This window comes from Netta rufina (assembly GCF_964035555.1).
Source record: "Netta rufina genome assembly, chromosome: 2".
NCBI classification, from domain to species: domain Eukaryota; kingdom Metazoa; phylum Chordata; class Aves; order Anseriformes; family Anatidae; genus Netta; species Netta rufina.
Window position 1 is genome coordinate 18,415,870 of NC_140124.1, and position 19,282 is coordinate 18,435,151.

Consider the following 19,282-nt stretch of genomic DNA (forward strand, 5'->3'; position numbering starts at 1 on the left):
CTTTGTGATTTTTTTTTTTAATTAGATTACTTCTGTAGCTTCATTCCCACAGCAGCTCGTGGTATGTCTGGAAAATAGTTCAATTGTAGAGGTTTGTTCTCATCATAGAATGCTGCAGACATCAGAACTTGGTCCCCTTCTTCATGCCAGATCCAAATGGATGCTTTTTGATGTCTAGATGAAAGATTCCCATAAATTCCAGTAGGATTAATTGATGGCCTATAATTCAAGCGTGTTTTGTATTGTTCTTGGAAAAGCTTTATTTTCAAGCTGTGTAGGACATTATCTATTTTCCTCTGGTTGGAGATAATAAATTTAAGCTTACACTGATTATTTCCTCTGGATAATGAATGGCACACCTCAAAAGAGTTTCCAGAAATAACCATTTCCTGCAAGATTAGTTCTAAGATTATTTTTAAATCTACATTTCCTACTCTTTACATTTGGTTGTTAGTTTGGTCCATTAAGAATTTATTCTCATCTGTTTACATAATCAGCTTGGAGACGTGCTGATTACTGATGTAAACTCCATAAATTATTTATTGTTCTTTGGTGTTTTGTTTTTTTTTTTAAACCTGATTCCCAACTGCTTTTTTTTTTTTTTTTTTGTTACTTTGATTTTGGAAATTAGGGATTTAGAATGATTAAGTCTATTCCACTTCTTTTGAGCTGTCTGAAAAATACTAAGTAGGAAGATCCAAATTGTCTCCAGAATGTTCTGCAGGCAAACAGGAGTAGAGTAATTGAGGAGCTGTTTGTATGATATACAAAGCGTTGTTCCTGAACAACTTTCCTCTTCTGAATGGCTACTAAAGAAGGTGTTAAATTGTGTAAATGGATTTAATAAAAAAAAAAAAGTGAGAGAAATGTGTATTTAAAAAGCACACTATACTTCTGTAAAACAATAGTGTGTTCTGTGTTGAAATATAAGTGGGAAACTTTCATTTATATATAAAGGATCAGAAGATGAGCAATGCTATAGAAGTTCTTAATTTTCAAAGTTTATCCTGCAAATAAGCATCGATTATATCAAACTATAAGCTGCCTAATATGCATTATTATGACTAAACAAAACGCATGTGCTACCCATGTGTATACTTCACTGTATTGAATACTTCACTGGAAATACCCAAAACTAGGGTATCTCTTTCATATTTTTATTTTTTTATGGCTGGTGAGTAGTTTAATACCCATACTGAGGAATTTAGACAGAAGTCCCTCCTGATGGACACTACTTTAAATGATTCTTTGGCAGTAGTTTTGCTGTTTATGCATTCAGTCAAAATGGAAAATGGTTTTGTAAATACACAAAAGGTAAAAGTCATCGTTTTTGTATGTCTTAAAATTCAGTATTCTGAAAAACTGAAAAAGCATTTTGGAAAACTTATTTTTCCTAGCTGTGCATAGATTTAAAAGACAAACGTAAACCTGTTTCTAATGACTTTTGGCTTTAAAGCTAAATTAATCTATGCCATTTGGAGAACACTTTTTTTTCTCCCAAGATTAATAATGGTTTAGGAATATTGTGAAAGCTAACACCCGTACTCTGCAGTTTTGGAATGCAGCCTTGTGTCTGTGGCCAGTAACAAATGGAAAAGGAACCACAAAATAGAAACATTTTTCACATCTGAAAGCAGAATAAATTGTACATTACATCTTTTGAGACAAGACTTTCCGTTCTGCAGGAATAAGAAATTGAGATCTTTCTCAGTCCTTTCATAGATTTTTTTTTTTTTATGTACTCTGAAGTTGGTGGCCGGTCTCTGTGCTACTTCTGTGTTTTCTCAGCAGTGAATTGTACTGCCTGGTACAGATAAGCTCAGTCCTAGTTAGATCTGTCCAGTTTGGTTTTGTTCTTTGGTACTTGTGTTGGTGTTGGTCAGTTTCTTTAAATATTCTTCCCTGTGATATTTTGAAGTGTGAGATTCCTTAATAACAGGCGTAATCTCTCAATTTGCTGGTTTGCAAGTCTAGTTAAAATAGTCTGTACAAGTAATCTTTCATAGCCCTTCTCTGTACCTGGTCCAGTTCACATGTAATGAATGTGAACAGTGTTAAATGATCTCAGATGAAATGAAAAAGAATCCAGCTGTTTTGCATTACTGTTACAAGTATATATTTGCTTGTGAAAATAGTTTTTTTCTGATACGCAGTGGCTGTGGATTTCACTGTTTTGCAGTATTTGATTTTTGGATAACCAGTGAATCTTACATTCCATGTCCTGATTTTGGATGTACTTGAGTTATGTTGGTTGACCTGTACAGATGGCAGGATCTTTATCGCTTCAAGTAAAGTGCTGCTTTTGGTTTCAGCAATTCAGACTGACAAATTCAGTCAGCCAGATTAGATCTGAAAAATTGATAACTGTTTTATTTGGGTATTTTGGACTATCCCCAGCAATTTTGAAGAGTGCTAATGGACTTTAATTTGAAGTGGAAGATAAAGGGAAATTTTACTTGTGTTTAAAGATTTGTTACCTTGTTCTGTCAGAGAAGCTCCAAACATCTAATGTATCTTAGGCCTCTTCATGATAAATAATGAAATAAAATTGACAAAGTACATTGCCTTATCCGTAAAGCTAGTATATTAAAACATTTTTGCTGCTAAGACTCTGGTGGAAGTTATTCTATCATCTTTTTGGAAAAAAAAAATAATTTCACATTACAAAAGTTGATATGTGGTGTGTTTTTTTTTCTGTTTCAGTGACAGCGTATTGGAACTTAGTGTTATGCCAAAAGACGAGGACATCCTTCAGTTGGTATGTTTATGAAGCTTTTTTATGAAGAGTTGTGATTTATATTTTTTTATTCTAGCGTCCTTATCTGACTGTGAAAAGAGGATTAGTTTGAGGTGGAATTGTCATTGTACAAAAGTGTTCTGATGCTTTGTGTTGCCTCTGTAACTTGTTTGAGTTTCTTCTGACTGCTGTTGGTCTGCTTTTATGTTGTGTCAGTACATGATTATAATATGACAGAGAGGAATTTAAGCTCCTGTTGGCTATGATGCATTTGTTTGGATAAAGGTGGGCCTGCCTTGAGGACTGTCACTTCTGCAGAGCATCTGCTAGAGGAAGGCCATGAAGAGACAGATGTTGTCTGTGTTCTGCAAGACTGAGCATTGAGTGTGCTCAGGCCTAGCGGAAAAGACTTCTGATAGCTGCAGTTTGCTCTGCAGTCAGAAGGTATGATGACAGAGTATTCCTAGAAGTCATCATCTCTATTTAAGTGTATGTTTTATTGAGGTGTCGGTCTTTAACAGCTGCAACATCTGAAGATACAGGTGATAGAAATGAATGGCATCATACAAGAGAATCCTACGATTTTCTCCTTTTTACAACATCGCAGAGGGGGAGAAATTTAATCACATCTAAAATAAGTCAGCATTCTTTTGAGACGTGCACCACTGGAACTTCAGTCAAATAAAAAATGCATGTAATTCCTCTGCAGAATGTGATAATTAATCTTCAGCCTTCGGAAGCTGAAATCTACTGTTCTAATGATAAGACTTGGTGAAGAAATTTGCTCAAAGCTGAACGCTCACACTTAAAGTGCAGTGAATTTTCAGAGTAACAGCATGGAATGTTACTCCTTTCGCTGTCTGTGACAAAGTAATTTCTTCATTTCAGCTGAGAAACCGTTTTTTTTGTTTGTTTGTTTTTTGTTTTTGTTTTATTTTTCTGTTTTAATCTTTTTTTTATTAACATTGTGTTAGCTTTTTTGTGAATCATATGTCTAAACAAAATATAAACTGACTCAGCAAATTCTTATTCCTGAATGAAGTACAGCTGATATAAGCGGTAACGTCCTGTCAGTGTAAGTTCAGAATGAATGATAACTGGCAAAGTACAATACCCTTATTAATGCAGGAATCAAAACACACTCATCACTGAAGTACATTCTAAAAGTTGTTACAGTATTTTAAGGAATTTAATTTTGGTTTTGACAGGTGTCATAAATTTTGCAGTACATATCTTCAGATGTTGTAACTGCAAACTTGATAACAAATACAGGTATTAGGTAAAAATAGAAAAATTCTGCACTAATGGGCAATGTAGTAGGGGCTAAAGAAAGATTTATCTGCACGATGAGGATGAAATAGTTTCATTATATTCAGGAATGATGCTGGGTGTGGTAGGTTTTGTAGTACTCAGCAGTCTGCTTGGTGTGTTAATGACTTACTGCTAGGTTGACTACATAAAGAACACAGTTGCTGGTTCCTGCTTTTAGGTCACTATTTATAAACCTTGAATTTAGTCTTCAGAAATGTGTTTGTGTCTGAACCTGTTGAGGTATTGAATTTCCTGAAAAGGGGGCTTCAAATCCATTCATCAATATTAACAATGAAGTGCTCCAGTCCAGGTGTCACTGCCCTCTGTGGCACGTGCACACTTCTTACGTGGAAGGGAGTTGCAAGTGAAATCCTGTCGTCAGTGTCAAAGTCACGTTCATTCATTGACCTGATCTTGGAAATGTCACTTTGGAGATTGGTGGAAGGGATATGGCCATGGCAAAAAATTAGGCTTGACAACTATTTTTTTTTTTTCATGCTCCTTCCCAAATTTGAGATAATTTTACTTAAAATGATCTTTTTTTGATAACTTTGAAACATTTAATTTTGTATTTTGATCATGTAAACCTTGAATAAGTTTAAAATAAGCAACCTGAAGTGGAATGCTTATATCTTGAATTGGATTTTTCTTGCTTTAGAATATTGGTAAAGGTTTATTTGCCACATGGAAAAAAAAATAATTAAAATTCAGTGATATATTTAAAATGCATATTTTCCTACGAATTCTTTTGCATTTCAAGGACTTCTAAAGAAGACTTGAGATCCCAGGGAAAGAGCCATCTTGTGTTGGAAATTCAGGAATTTCAATAGAAGACTGCTTATCTAAACAAATTGCCCCTTATGAACTAAAGGGGAGAAAAGGGAGCATACCTGAAAAAGAAGGAAGGAACAAAGGAGGAGTGTAAAAACTTTGTGGAGATGTCTGAGGACAAAGGCCAGCTGGGGCTTAATGAAGCAGGGTATATAAAGGGTAACCAGACAGTGATTTGCAAATATTCTAGTTGTGGGAATTTCAGGGGAAATGTAGGTCCAGTGACTGGACAGGAGGGGCTGGAAGAGTGCTTAGCTAAGAGTGCTTAGCTGAAGAGGTAGCTGATACAAAGAGGTAGCTGTGTGGGTGATGCAGAAGGGAGAAGCTGACAGGATGAATGACGAAGTCTCAGTGTGGATGGACTTCGGTGTTCCTGAGAACTGGACCAGCAGATAGCTCGTGATATGAAACGAGGAACATGAAAACTCTGCAAGTCAGGCATAACAAGCACCGTGCATCATTGTGGAGGCGACAGGCTGAGTAAGAGTCCTGCTGAAAACAAGGCAGGGGTTGCAGTAGGCACCAGGGTCCGTGAGTCCCCGCTGTGCTCGTGTGCAGCTCAGCCAGCAGGCAGAGGAAGCTGGTACACCCCACCTGACACGCTGATGAGGCTGTACCTGGAATTTTATGCGTACTTCGAGAAGGATGGGAAGAAACTGGAAAAGGTCCAGAAGAGAGCTAGAGGCATGGTCAGGGTCCTGGAACATGCAGCCTTACGAGGAGAGGTTCAGGAGCTCCGATTTAGTCTGGTAAAGGGGTGGCTAAAGGGTGAAGTAACAGCAGTCCACAATTAGAAGGATGGAGACAAACTGTTCACAGTAGAGGACAGCCATAAGCAGTCACTTGGAAGGTTCCAATTAGGCATCAGGAAGTGTGATATAGTAGCACTTCGTGCTTCTTTTTTTTTTTTCTTTTTTTTCTGAGAGGGTCGTATAGCACTGGAATCAGTGCAGATGGCATCGCCATCTGTGGAAGTTTGAGACACAGCTAGACAAAGCACTGGCTGACGAGGGTGTTGGTAGTGGTTCAGCTTTGAATGGTGGATTGAACTGCGTGATCTCCAGGAATCCCTTCCAATCAGTAGTTGAGTGATTCGGTTTATTCTGTGTAAAGAAACATATATAAAATAATTTCCACATGGTTTTACTTTTGGCTTGAGGAGTTTCCGAATTTGAGCACAGATGTCTAACCTTGCAGCTGAATTTGGCAGATTCCCTTTGCAAACATAGTGAGGAGGACCATCTTAGTTATCCAGAGCTTCCAGACCTGTGCCTTCAGGCTTTCAGGCTACTCTGGAATGAAAAAACTGAAGGAGAGAGGAGGAAGAGCACTGGTGTTTTAGACACGGTGTTCAGGATATCTAATAAAATGCTTGTATTGGGTCATTCAACTTTTACATTCTGTTTGTTTTCCTGAATGTTTCCAGTAAGTGTACATGGGCAACTCAGGTGGACTGATAAGCACACTGGAAGGAGAGGTGAGAGGAAGGAGCAAATGCTTTAACTTTGTAGGCAAAACAAAGAGTGGCTGAAAATACAGGTCACAAAGGTGATGGAGGTATATAAATAGCAGGTATGATAACAGGGAAGGAGCAAAAGAAGTGCTCAGAAGTAAGTTTGTGTTAATTAGCAGTGGAAAAGGAGTCAGGAAATATTTTAAGATAAGCATGAGCTGTAACTTCTAGTTCTGGGGTTTCAATTACATGAAAAACAGATCTAAATGCAGTGACAATGAACATACAATAGGAATTCCATTTTTTACTTACTAAAACTTAGAAGTTTTTTAACTTGGTGACCACCCCAGAGAATGATTCTTCCCAAGTGGGCTCATAACTAAATATATTTGTAACAGGTAAGGTATTTTAATCTGAGACCTTGTCCTATAGTGTGAAATTAACTCTTTTAATCTCTTAGCCCATAGATTTAGACAGTAAGATGTAGCTTCAGAGTGATTTGGGATAAAAAACTGTAATTCTCTAAAGAAATGGACTTTACAGAGGCAATGTGTCTTTTTTTGTGAAGAGGGAATACTGGATTTTCATTGAGTTATAAGCCTATCAAGGTGTAATACGATCTTACGTCTCATATGTATGTGGTCTTCTGGTATTTATATTGAAATAGAAGGCTTTTCCCCATTTCCATTCATTTTTTGTTAAGCATTTGATGTGTAGCCACTCTTCTTTCTACAACTTTTCCCTGTGAAGCTATGACTCAGTTTCTCAACTGCATAGGATTGTCATTACTTACTTGCTAAAATGCAGCACATGAACTGTCAGAGAGGCTGTTTCCAATCAGCTGTGCAGTCTGAGAGGTGTCTCTGGCTCCTCTGATGGTGTGCCCATCCCCAGGCGGCCGTGCTGAAGGCTGGCATTGGCATCATCTTAGTTAAAACACTGAACTGAGCAAAGAGAATAAAATAGAGGATGAGAAGCCAGCATGGTGTATCAGAGCCTATCTTAATGAAAACGTTCAGAGCTACCTTCTTTTAGATTTATTGTTAAGGGAACGAAATAATCACAGCAATATTCATAGCTGTCACTCCCTGTTCTTTCTCCTGCTTACAGCCCTGTTGATGCTGGACTCATTGCCCAGAACGCTGGGTTGAAACCTTGTCATTAGCAGCTAGGGAGATGAAGCGTTTTCTTTCCAAGGCTGAAGGCTCCAATTAGCTGCTCTGTTTGTCCTGTCCCTGACGAAATCAGCCTGTTGTACAAACACCTGCCTTACTGCCAAGGAACGTGGCACGACTGGGGACCTTCTGCACCGTTTGTAGGGCAGCTGGGAGTGCTGTTGGATGGAAATCAGGAGTTGGAGGTGTTGGGGCCGGGACTGCCTTTTCAGAGAGGAGATGGCTCGGTGGAGGCTGCGAGTGAAAGGGCGTAGGAGGGGAAAAGCAATAGGAAGCGAGGGTCAGAAGCCGTAACAAATGGTGGTTTGTTAGTTTTGTGGACTGCAGAACAAATTTCTCCGTTTGTGCAGAAAGAACTGAATTAATTAGGACTGGAGCTCAGTTGTGTGATGCCAGTTTTGTTTTTGGAAAGATGTTTTTTGAACGGTTTCCATTTTATGTAATAGATCCAGAAATGCACATTTTGAACACACACGAAACAATGTCAATTGAGACACTGGAAAATTTTATGTAAGTTGTCGTTCTGTTCTATTATACCAAAATCTGAAACTCTTAATACACTTTTTGAACAGTAAAGTTTGGAAACAAAGCGGAGAGGTGTTTTTTATCAAGCACGAGTGGACAGCTGGAAAGTAAATGCAGTTTGTCCCTTAGCTTGCCAAAAGGAGATGGCAAAAGGGCTCAGGTGGAAATACTGAGAGCCTTTACTTTTAAAGAAAAAAATTCATAAAGGGCAACGGTGCCCAAATTCTAAATTTCAGAGTAGACTGGGATACCTGCCTATTGCCAAAAGGCCCACAGAGAATTCCTCTCTTGCTGTAGATTTCAGCTGTTTCATAATTAATGTCAGTCTGTGGTTCTCAGACATCTTTTGAACAGCAATCCTTCATGTCTCTCCACTACAGGTTTTGTGTAAAGAAAGCTTGTAGCTGGTGTGTGACCATACTGAGACCACGAGGAGGAGGATTACTACTGTATTATAATTTGTGTTTCAAATCTGATCAGTCTATAAAAAAAAATAAAATTGTGTAGCATTGGCAAATGTTTTTTGAGAGAAATTGTCCATCTCGTATGCATTAGCATCACTGATTTCATACCCACAGGATGACACGTTCAGGTGGACTGCAAATAACTCCATTTCTTGAGTGCATTTAATACAACTATTGCTGGTTTATAGCCTCCTGGATGGTCAAGTTACAACATCCTTCGGTCATTGAAAAACTTTGTGACACACAAGACTGATGTAAACTCACTCGCCATAGAGGGAAACCTGAAATTGCTGAGCCCAGTTAGAGTTCAGCCTTAGTTCAGCTCTTGTCTATAGGCTTTGAGCTGGGGTGTCCTTAATATATAGGATTTTTGAACCATTTTTTTTGAGATACGTTCATGCTGGAATCTGCATGGTTGCTCATTGATCCTTGTGTAACTTACAAGGCACTGAATTTTCCAGTGTCAGGCACTTTAAAGTACTGCTCTTTACAAATCGCATCTTTAATATGATCTATTTTATAAATTGTAGCTGTACATTTGGAATGCTATTTCAAGCCTGGCTTGCTGATGTTATATCTAGTGCTTCTTAATACGTAAACATTTGTGCATGTAAGTAAATATGTGTAAATGTGTCTCTTCTGTGTGCATACGCATCTGTTTATATAAATGAAAACCAACACACATGCAGTATATGCAACAAACCCTGACTTCCCATGGTTCATTCTCTGGCATTTCTCTCTCCAGTTACCTACTCAGAAATCCACCTTTCCTAACCTTCAGCCCGTCTCCAACAGTTTCATTTCAAATAATTAATAAGAAAAAAAAATCTTAATAGGAATTGCCTCCCAGAGTAGCAGAAGTGAATCTGGATTGATTTCTTATACTCCTAATTGTCACCATTTAGATATTACTAGTCTACGAATCTGTTAAAACCTGCCCTAGGGTTTCAGAAAGCCCTCTGTCGTTTCATTTACCACAAGATTTCACTGGATATTCTATTAACAGTGCTAAAAGTAGAATAAAGGAGGGCTGTTAATAACTTTATATGTATCTTCTTGCGACAGGGAGAGAGGAGAACTACATCTTGTACTCGTCCTTAATTTAGTTCCTTCTTGCCTGTGTTTTAGTTAACATCTTAATCTTTCCTTAAAGTTTTGGACCACTGAAAATGTGCATTGATAGCTCAAAACTGATCCAAATTTGAACAGAAATCTTTCTGGCTGCGGGTAGTTGGGGGACAAAAAAATCTAGATGGGAATGACTCAGAGTGCCTGAAGGACAAATAAAGCACATCTTTAAAGCACATTCCTTCTGTGTTTTTTTGTTTTGTTTTGTTTTGTTTTCCTCCTCATTTCTAGTCAGGTACAAACCTTGTGATTGAGTTTTTCAGTATACTGGCGAATCTGGGCAGAAAAGATCGCTTCTTTCTTGTTTCTGATACAGTTTTTGTGGAGTTCGCCAGCTCTCGAGCGCTTGTACTTACTATGAAATTGCCGGTGATGCACCTGCATTAAAAATAAGAAGAAAGGGGGGAAAAAAGAAAAAATAAAAGCTTGTGTAAGGAAATCTATTCTAGAGTTTCATAAGCCCCAGCTGCTGCTGAGGACAGGCCTGGCTTCATTCAACTTCACTAATTATGTATTTTTTTTCCTGAGACCATCCAGTTACATCAGAGCTAATGGAGGAACGTGGCTATTTCACTGGTAAACTGAAATATTTTTGTTTAGTTGGTTTTTAATAAATAGCCGTGTTTTCATAAGCAGCATTTGCTTACTTTCAGATTTTGTACTGACACAGCCAGTAATGCACGTGAGGGTTAATATTAAAGCTCTGGCAGCAAATGCAATTGGAGGGGTGTGGTGTGAAGGCACACTGACCTAAAGGAGAAGAGACTTAAACTTTGGTATTTTAACAGCGTATCTGTTAGAAAATACAATTTTCTTCATACCCCCTAACTCCAGCTTATGCTATATTTACAAGAAAGTCTCTTACGGAGTGTATGATTTTCTGCTTTTTGATTTAAATGTTACCTGGCTGTTGTGTTGGGTGTCAGAATGACGTGAAACCACTTGAGCTGTACTACAGCCATTGCTAGAGTAAGCTGTAAGTAGAAAATGTTTCATTTTTGGACAACTGAAAACCTTTTCTGGTGTTCTGCTCCCGTTTGTGCTGAATGCGAGTGAATTGGGACTGGGGAAAATAATTTAGGAAGTAGTAAAGAACCTTAATGTAAAACAGAACTGGTTGCAGAGGGAAAGGAGAACACCCCAAGCTCAGCCTTCCAAGCTGCATTGGCTTCTGATTCACCAAAATGCTTATCTCCAAGTCTGCAAGTAATTCTGTTGAGATGAGTCTGTTTATTTATCCTTTTATCGTTGAGCGTGTGGCTACGTGCTTTTAGGGGTTAGGGCTAAGGGATATAGGACAAGGTTGTCTCAAGCTCTTGAAAGTCCAGGGATTTGCCACGATTGTTGCTAGGAGGAAGAATCCTTGGACAGGGACTATCGTTATTCTGACACCACGTGGCATAAAAGCAAGTGGGAAATCATGAACGTGAGCAAAAGCTTTCCCTTGATTTTTTTTTTGGTGGGTGGGTTAATAAAATGTCACGTGGAATGTTTTATTTGCTTAAAGTCATTTGTTCTGCATATTGTAAGGCATGAATGTGTTACTTCAGCACGTTTGGGTTTTAACTGGTTATGCCTATACAAATTCACAGTAAGAAATTCATCCTTAGGCTTATGAGTTTGCAAGCTTGGTGCAAACAAAAGTAAATTGCAAGGTGGCAGAGAAATTGTACCCAGTAACTGGAAGCACACTGAATTCGTACTGTAAGAGCAATTTCCTTCTAGAAATGGTTGCAGAGCTGTTCTCCATCAGAGCTGATGGTGTCACGCTAAATCACTGTATTTGTATAGGAAGCTTGCCATAATTTCAGGTTTTCTGTGTGCTTGTTTTGTGGTGGTTTTTGAGAAGCTGGGAAAGAGCTTAACATTGCAAGACTGAATTTTGGGATCACGATGAACTTCTGGTTACCTGCAGAGCACTTAGCTCCTGTAGGAATTGAATTTTATTCATGTATTTCAAGTTGGAAGGCTGGTTGGGTTTTTCTTTTGATTTCTTTTTTTTTTTTAAGTGCTTAAATGTAAGTCATACCCAAATACTCTTTTGTACTAAGTTTTCTATTGCAATCACTTAAATTAGCGTAGTATAGCTATACATATAGCTGCAAAATATGCTAAGTATCTAAATAGTGTGCAAATGCTAAGAAGTATTTTGATGTACTTACATCTTTCTATTAATTAACAAAAAAAAAAAAAAGCATTTTCTCATTAAAGCAGTTAAAATGTTTTGTAAGTTTGCTGAATGTGCATCATTCAGCTTGATAGTATTTGAACAGAAGTTACTTCTGATGTTCTGCATTTCTTTAAAAGCTGCAAAATTTCTCTTTTGGTCCTTATTGAGGATTCTGAAACTTGGGTTAAATATCCCTTTATGTAAACATCACAGCCCTTTATGAACTTTTATCTTCCTTGGAAGAAAGTTTAGCTTTGTTTTAACGATACCTTGAAAATTGGGTGGGATGAGATTGAAAGAAGTATGCTTTCCAACACTGAAACCTTTTATTTCTATTAACACTGTATTTTAAATATACCTGCAGTCATGAAAACTTCCTCTTTATTGGGGCAGAAGGGGGGGGGGGGGGGTGGAAATCTGGCTGGTTTTATTTTGGACCCTGTGAGAATAATGCTGTCCTCTGAAGATTATATTTTAATATCTGTGATGGATTTTTGTCAAGACCTAGGTAGGAATTGATTTTTATATTCATTTGTAGTCCTCAGCTCTGATCTGATCACACCAGCTTTGGAATTTCGCCTTTCTGCTGTCAAAGTCAATGAAGCATTGTCTGTCGTGGGCGTGTTTCACAAAAGCACAAGCTCAGTGTGTTTGATCGTGGTGGAACATGTCTAGCCCACATTCAAAACTGTTTTATCAGCTCTACGAAGTAGTAACTGTTTTCTGATTTGGGTGGGGGGTTGGTTTTGTTTGTCTTGCATGCTATTAGTTCCTTACTCCATCTGTTTTCCAGGTCTTTGGCATTTTTTCAATTTTTTTTTTCCTTATTCTTACACCATATCGAGATCTTAAATATAACCATTTGTTCGAAGATTCAGAAATTTAGAAATATTTATCTTTGTACGCTCCTTCCCTCCATTAAATGTGCCACATCCAGTAGTAATCTGGCTTCATTTTTTTTTTTTTTTCTACTACGGATCGGGAGGGGGGAATAAATCACATGAGGGGAGTGTTTCTGCAGCATCATTCCTCCAATTTCAGCTGTGCAGCGTGAAAGCAGCTGCAGTCAGCTGACAGCTTGTGGTCATGTTCAGATATATGTGGGGAAGGGGTGTGCTGGTTTAAAGGCATAATACAGCCCTTGTTTCGTCACCAGGAAGCAGGGATGGTAGCAGCCCAGGGGAAATGAGAGACAGTAATGTGGCTGTAGTGGAAGGGAAGTCGGGTTGTATAGAAGCAGAGCTGTCTGCAGGCAGCTGTGGGGATGCGCCAAGGCAAAATGGCACAAATATATTTTGGTTTTTGTAATGCTAGGGGATAAATGCAAGCAGCAGAAAAAAGCCAGAGATGGACATGCTCAGAAGGAAGCTGAAGTTCTTTTTTCTGCTCTACTGCCCTTTACCTCTCTTGGTACCTTCCAGTGAAATCAGTGTAGTTGTATTTTTAGCTTGCTGTATCCAACATCAATATGACAACATAATTCTGTCTTTACATCTGTAAGCAGCTTTTACTATGTTTTCCTGTTTTCTGCCAGCTGCAGTTTACAAAGGATGTCACAGCACTGGTAAGAAATGCACAGTAGCCATTTCTGATGTGTTTGCTAAGGCATGTTTTTCTCAAGTGGTTTGCGAGGAGCAAGGATACGAAATAGCAAGTTCATTGGAAATGAGCTAGATAGTCCGAGCTGATTTCTCTTTGTAATGCTAATCTCTTAATTTGTGGTTTGTGCCTGTGACTTGGTCAGTGTGCTTTAATATTTTGCAGTTCACTAATGCTTAGTATAACATTTATTGTAGCAGTATTTAAATGCCTCGCCCGCCTCTGTACTTTGCCCGCCTCTGTATTAATTTTATGGCTGCGCTCGGGCTTTTGTAACCTGTCTGGTATCTAAGACAGGGCACGTTGATATTCTGGAATTGAGCATGTTATGGTTTGGAGAGGAAATGCTGGGATACGGCACCACACCTCAACGTGTAAAAGCCCTGAGAAATCATTTTAATCTTCAGTTGCATTGGCAGGCTCTGCGTTGGCTCTTTTATTTCATTATGTTTAACCTGAATAAAGTCACGCTAAAGTTTTGAAATAATAGGCTGTCAGGTATGCTGTATGCTTCTCATTGACTTTTTTTGTATGCTCTATTAATTCCACAATGATAAGTGTTGCTTTTCGAAAAGGAGGCTACTGAAACATGCTAAGTGTAATATATCACCATTTTTTTTTCTCAGAAGCCAGGCTCAAGCATAAAGATGCAAATTAATGCACTGAGAAAATGAATTTGAGATTTTAATTAGTGTTCTAATATATTGTAGACGGGAGCAGATATATGTAAATTTTCATACCTTTTGTACCTTGAAGATAAAAAATGATGCATATTATTCATATTTTTGCAGTAAAATTTGTGTACCATGTACTGGCTGGCTGCTTTAAAATGTAAGATTACTTAGAGGGTGTTGGCTCACACCAGATAGTGCTGCTTCAATTTATTCGTGTTATGTTTAGGAACAGTTGCTGTTATGTAGAAGACATCTTAGAGAGAGGAGTGTGTGTGTGTGTGTGTTTGTGTGTACTTTTCACACGTACTATGCGAAGTAAATGGAGTTATTTTTTACATTAAGTGAATGGAGAATTTTCTAGCACTAGTTGAATTTATTACGCACCATTTTAACCTGTCAATTGCAGTCGTATTCTGAATCCCAGCAATGCAAAGCATAAATGGGGAGGGTATTTGAAGCATCATGACAGAAAGCAGAAATAAAGGTGGAGAAAAATACTGTGTTTTCTGCTCATGGATCTTGGCAAACCTGCCTCAGTGCTCTACTTGCACTATTTCCTAGCATTGGTCACCACTTCAGCTATTGAATTGCTGGGGGAGAGGATGTATTTAATGAGTTTTCTTGTTCTGTTTCTGCTCATTAAGAGGGTGGAATGCTTTTTTTTAACCTTTTAAACTAACATTTTATCTAAAATTACATATACTGTGAACTTGTATTCCATCTCTTGTTTGACTGTGCAAATGCTAGACTGTGAACTCTTCCAAGTCCTTTACTACTTAATGCTCATTTAATCTTCTGTCCACAGGCATATTCCCAAGATGCCTACCTGAAAGGCAACGAAGCTTACAGTGGTAATGCCCACAACATACCCGAACCACCACCAATATGTTACCCACGCCTGACGTCCACCACTTCTGTTACGGCACAAGCTGGTGACAAACTACCTTCAGATTTCTCGCTGGGGAAGCAGCAAGTCAGTAGACCAGTACGAGCATTGACACAGCCAGAGAGGGCCTACAGAATGGAAATACAAGTGCCTCCATCGCCAACAGACATTGCAAAATCCAATACAGCTGTGTGCGTTTGCAATGAAACTGTACGGACTGTTATTGTGCCTTCTGAGAAGGCTGTAGACTTGCCGTCTTGTAGAAATAACCACGCTGGTCCGTCTCACAGGACAGAGGAAATAAGATATGGCTTGAAAGATCAAACGGCTCTAAAAGCACGGACCACATCACCATCTTCTTCAGTGTCCACTGCCATTGTACTTCCTCAGACTCCAATAACGAGGCCAGTTGATCCAACTGGAACGATGAGCAAGGCTTCAAATTATGTAGTATGTCCAGAAGGAATCCCAAGCACTAGACCTCCTGTTCAAGCCACGGACTCGCCCCCTGCCTCTACTAATCATTACAGTTCTCCAACCTCCCACCAGCACATAGACTGGAAGACCTACAAAACCTACAAGGAGTACATCGATAACAGGCGCATGCACATGTACGGCTCCCGGACAATACAGGAGAGGCTGGACAGTTTACGAGCAGCTTCTCAGAACACGACGGATTATAACCAAGTGGTGCCAAACCGCACCGCTTCACAGGTACGGCGCAGGAGCACCTCTCATGACAGGGTTCCCCAGTCTGTGCAGATCCGGCAGCGAAGCGTATCCCAGGAGAGACTTGAAGATCCCGTCCTGATGAAAGAGTGGCCACGAAGTGCTTCGCAAGACACGCTAACTTCACCTTCAATTAGTGCTAGGAATCACAGGGCTCGCTCATGGGATTATCTCAGCAAACAAGGGGAAGTGCTAGAAAACTTCCGATCTGAGAATCAGATTGCAGATACAAATGGAGACAGGAGAAAGACTTACAAGTGGACAGGGTTTACCGAACAAGATGATCGGCGAGGTATTTATGAGAGATCTAGGCAGCATGCATTTCATATGTCCCTTCGAGGTCAAAACTTTTCTGTGGCTCCAAGTGGTTATATTTCAGACAACAGGAGAATAGGTAGCAGAGCTTCTTTGTCTGGTTCTCATTTTCAGAAAGTTCCACCAGATATAAAAATGTTGCAGCCTTCTCGAGATTTACAGACTCCTGGGGGAATTGCAAAGCCTGCAGCTGTTTCGCAGGAGAGGCCATCTCTCATAACCAGAAGTTCGAAAAGTAGCTCTGTGAAGAGCTCGGCTTCCTATGCAGCAAAACCATCGTTCCCCCTTAACCAGAGCCTGGATGTTGTTGCCAGCAAAGACCAAAGAACAGTAAATCACTTGCATCAGAGCGGTTTGTTAAACCAACAGTCGAGGATCCGAGCGGAAGGTACCCCAGATCACAAAACAGAAACTGGCAAAACCATCCAGCCCACCTCTTTGTCTCCAGCTTCTGCCAAACTTGGTCAACAAACAAGTGAGAGCCCAACTACCTCTGATAACACAGATGTTCCCATCAGACAAAAGAGTCGCGATTTTGGAAGGGAAGATGTCCAGGAGCCTGAAACTCTGCAAACAGATGTTCAGGAAAATGACAAAGACACGGTTGTCATGCGGGACAAATCACCCTCCGGCCACCAAACGTCCCAGCCTTTGAGGCATCAGTCCTACATTCTTGCTGTAAATGACCAGGAGGCCGCCTCGGACACCACCTGTTGGTTACCTAATGATGCTCGGAGAGAAGTCCACATAAAACGGATAGAAGAAAGGAAAGCATCAGGTTCCAGCCCACCTGGGGACTCCTTGGCTTCTATTCCATTTATCGGTGAGTTGAACTGTTAGAGCACTCATCACACCTTTCTGTGTTTAATGTGATGGAGAGCACCATGCCAGGTAGCTGACTGCTGTTCCTCTAAATCCTGGGGTTGCGGGATACAAGGGGTTCTTTCTTCATCCAGCACAATATTAACATGGCAAAAATTAAAAATATTTTTCAGTGGAGGGAAAAAAAACAACAACGTGTTTTGTTTGGAGCCCTGGAATATCAGTGTAGAAAGGTCTACAGTGCTTTAATTTTTCTAGAATATTCCCCAGCTCCTAGAGAAGTCTTCATTATATAACTCTGGTTAGAGCTCCACATAATGGCTCTGATGTTATTTGTGTGGACAGCTAGCAGTTGCAGTACCTTTGGAAACGCTCTTACCTTTATGATAGAAAACGTGGATTCCAGTAACAGGAGGATATGGATGTGATGGTGATATGTGGGGGGAAAAGCAATTTTAGGATAGCTGAATAGGTAAGGTGAAAGCAGTCTGAAACAGATGTGTGTTTGCAGGAAAGCTGTTTCATGTGAAAGGATATCAATAAAATTAGGTTAATTGGCAAGTAAATAAGCTAAAGTGGTTATGAATTAAAAGATTTACGTAGGCAGAATATGAGAAGATGCAAAGATTCACCTGTGGGTTGTGGCATAAAAAGGGTAGGAATTTTGTGGGGCTTAAAGCGTGGGGGCCTCTGTTCTTCCAGGTTATCTGAGAGCTACGGAGGGGTTGTAAGTGGTAGCAAAATGATCAGGGAAATAGTTTGGGGTATGTGAGGAATGGAGCCATCTGCAGTGGCAGAGTGAGTTTCTGTTCTACTTAAGTACTCAGTTTTGGTCTTTTTCTGCTGTATTATTTTTTTCATTGTTTTGGCTAATTAAATCCTTTAGAGGCTAGATCTCTGCACACCATGTTCCACATAGGTTGATTTATCTGTTTTCTTGAATGTCGTAGAACAAGCATTTAAAACATACTGCATTTTGCTTCTCACACTTATATATGTGAAAACCTAATCCATAAAAACCATAAGGAAAGCTGTTAAAGGGAGTTAATTTTACCGTCTTAGCAGAGTTGTCATCTCCTGTGGAGCTACAGCAGTGTTTTTCCCCTAGAATTATCTCTGATACCTGCACCAGCCTGGAGTAAATGACCAAAGCAGTGAAGGAGCTTTGTGAGCATTGAAGGATAGAAATGTGCAATGAGATGCAATACTCTGCTCTTGTGACAGAACGTTGTTAACACTTAGCCAAAATGCTTTCTTAAACAGCTAGCAGGTGGTTTTCAGGTTGGGCCTTCCTTTTTGAACGGGAGGCGTGCAGTTATTTGGATTACTGGATATATCGGTGTCCAGTAGTTTTGGACGATTCTTTGGACTTCACTTGTCTTCCTTCCAGGATTAGTGTAAGTCTGTCAGGCATGTAGCTGGTCTTTACAAATGTTTTCTAAAATAATATGCCTAAAATCGGTGTCAGGCATTCAATAAAGTGGTGCCCAGTATGCTTGCTGGGAGTTTTCTAACCCTGCACAATTTAAATATCGTGTGAAAATCCGAGCAATCTGTTTTATGGTAGGAGATTGTGCTGAAAAGGTTGGGCTTGATTTAAATAAAGACTTGCAATGAACTCCTACCGTGGCTTGCTTCCAGGTTTTAGACAAATGCGACAAAGTTCAAAGGAGCTTGAAACATGGCAGTTGGGTTTCATTCCGGCCGTGGCTGAGCAGTTTGGAAGAAGTAAAGTTGTAGCTCTCCATTGCAGACTTTTGGCGTAATACCACACGGGATTTTGTGAATTCCTTATGTGCTCCTTAGCCTCCTCTCGGACTGAAACCTCCTCAGTACTTGTCAAAGACTAACGTGATGCTGCTAGAGCCACCGCACTGCTCGCCGCCGTCTTCCTGAGCTGTCCTCGTGCTGGTGCAGGTGCTAAGGGGAACTTCCACCGCAGCTCCTGCAACTCGGGGTGAAATAACCCTGTCTGGCAAGGAGGAGTGTCAAGTGCCCTTAAGGCTGGGCTCTTAGGAAGGTAGAATTAATACGCCTGATTCTCAGTTTGCTCCTTCCACTATCATTATGCTTAATTACAGCTTCACTTGTTAGGAGACTTGCTTAAGCTTAACCACCTCCTATCAGGCAGATAGAGCCCTAAACCTACTTTGAAACTCGGCTAAAAGATTAACTCTTTCAAAGGAAAACAGGTTGGATTTTTTTTCTTCTACTACTGTCTGGCAATTGAGAGGATGGTACTTGGAATAAAGATATACCTTGGTGTTGGCAACCTCTTTGCTTCCTTTATGTTCATATTAACACGTTGTCTGTACTTTCCAAGGTTACGTTTTATTGGTATTTTAAATGCTTTGTGGTGTTTTTATTATTGTTATTACTTCCTGCTCATTAAAATCAGTGGGTATGTCCAGATTAGAATTTGGTAGAAGTTCAGCCAGGAGTAGCTGGCTTCCACATCAGTGT

At 39.6% G+C, this 19,282-nt stretch overlaps 1 protein-coding gene across 3 annotated transcripts in view; it reads left to right on the forward strand.

Annotated features, from left to right (window-relative positions):
* ARHGAP21 (Rho GTPase activating protein 21) overlaps positions 1 to 19,282 on the forward strand; it is a 118,215-nt gene that overhangs the window by 72,353 nt on the left and 26,580 nt on the right. For 2 of the 3 annotated variants that reach the window (XM_084282749.1, XM_084282748.1), the window contains 3 exons: positions 2,704 to 2,758; positions 13,329 to 13,358; positions 14,873 to 16,820. In XM_084282749.1, coding sequence (XP_084138875.1) covers positions 2,704 to 2,758; positions 13,329 to 13,358; positions 14,873 to 16,820 — 2,033 coding nt within the window. The remainder of the gene's footprint in view (positions 1 to 2,703; positions 2,759 to 13,328; positions 13,359 to 14,872; positions 16,821 to 19,282) is intronic. The other variant, XM_084282750.1, reaches the window with a different exon arrangement.